Here is a 1,233-nt window from a genome sequence, read left to right as displayed (position 1 = left end):
ACATCAACAACATCAACAACATCAACAACATCACCAATAAACAACAACAACAACAACAACAACAACAGCAGCGCAGTGGCAGCATCAACAACAATCAACAACAGCAGCAACAACAGCAACGACAACAGCAACGACAACAGCAACGACAACAGCAACGACAACAGCAACAACAACATCAACAGCACGGACAGCCTCACCATGACCGACGTTGAAACAGTCCCTGTAGTTGTCACCGAACACAAAGCCTTGGCCCAGGTCAGGAGTAGTGCAAAATGTCCGCTGTTTACCTAATTTGGTCTGAAATAATGAATTTAGTCAAAGTAATTGATTTACTGAATGGAGGTTAGGAGTTGGGAGTAGTATAAAAATAAAATGTCTGCTGTTTTACCTAATTTTGCTTGAAAAAATGAATTTATTTAAAGTAATTAGTTTACTGGAATGTTGAGGTTAGAAGTAGCGTAAAATGTCCACTGTTTACCTAATTTGGTCTGAAATAATGAATTTAGTAAAAGTAATTAATTTACTGAAATAGTGTTGTCAGGAATATTTTACTAAATGTCCCCCGTTTACCTTTAAAAATGTATTAAAAAAATTTTTTAGTAAGTGTTTGACAGCACTTGCAACACAATTAAGTCATATAGATTCTAAGTGCCGAAGATTAGAGGTGTTACAAAAGAGTATAAACACAAAAAAGAAGGAGAGATAAAGATGATAGATGTTTGATAGTGATATGAAAGAAAAAGCAAACCACACCAGAGCACCCACCAACCACCCACACGCCGTTTACCAAATTAGGTCTGAAATAATTTAAAATTAGTAAAAGTCATTAATTTACTGAAATGGTGGTGTCATATAGTACTCTTGACAAAGGAGTGAATTTGACAAGTACCCCTGGGTGTGATCACTCGCTTTTACGTACGTACGTACACACGCACAAACGAACAAACACCCACGTGGGCGTTCTCTCCCTCCCTCCCTCCCTCCCCTCTCTCTCTCCCTCTTTCTCTCTCTCTCTCACACACACACACACGCATACACATGCACGCACACACGCTCACATACACACACACTCAAACTGGCACTTACGCTCACGCACACACACACACACACACACACACACAAATCCACCTGCAACAGCTGCATGTCCTCTCAGTTTTCCGCCCATTACAGGGATCATAGGCTTAATCTTACGTCTCTCAAATCACTCACATTCTCCTTTCTTCTCTCTCTCTG

At 40.1% G+C, this 1,233-nt stretch overlaps 1 protein-coding gene across 1 annotated transcript in view; it reads right to left on the bottom strand.

Moving 5' to 3' along the window:
- LOC101855691 overlaps positions 1 to 297 on the bottom strand; it is a gene marked incomplete at its 5' end in the record, with an annotated part of 9,015 nt that extends 8,718 nt beyond the window's left edge. Inside the window, 1 exon segment of the mRNA XM_005112356.2 lies at positions 198 to 297. Coding sequence (XP_005112413.2) covers positions 198 to 297 — 100 coding nt within the window.
- Positions 298 to 1,233: the final 936 nt, after the last annotated feature.

Source organism: Aplysia californica, unplaced genomic scaffold (genome assembly GCF_000002075.1).
Source record: "Aplysia californica isolate F4 #8 unplaced genomic scaffold, AplCal3.0 scaffold01247, whole genome shotgun sequence".
In the NCBI taxonomy this organism is placed as follows: Eukaryota; Metazoa; Mollusca; class Gastropoda; order Aplysiida; family Aplysiidae; genus Aplysia; species Aplysia californica.
The sequence above is the reverse complement of the archived record's forward strand: the minus strand, read 5'-3'. Positions and strand labels throughout refer to the sequence as shown.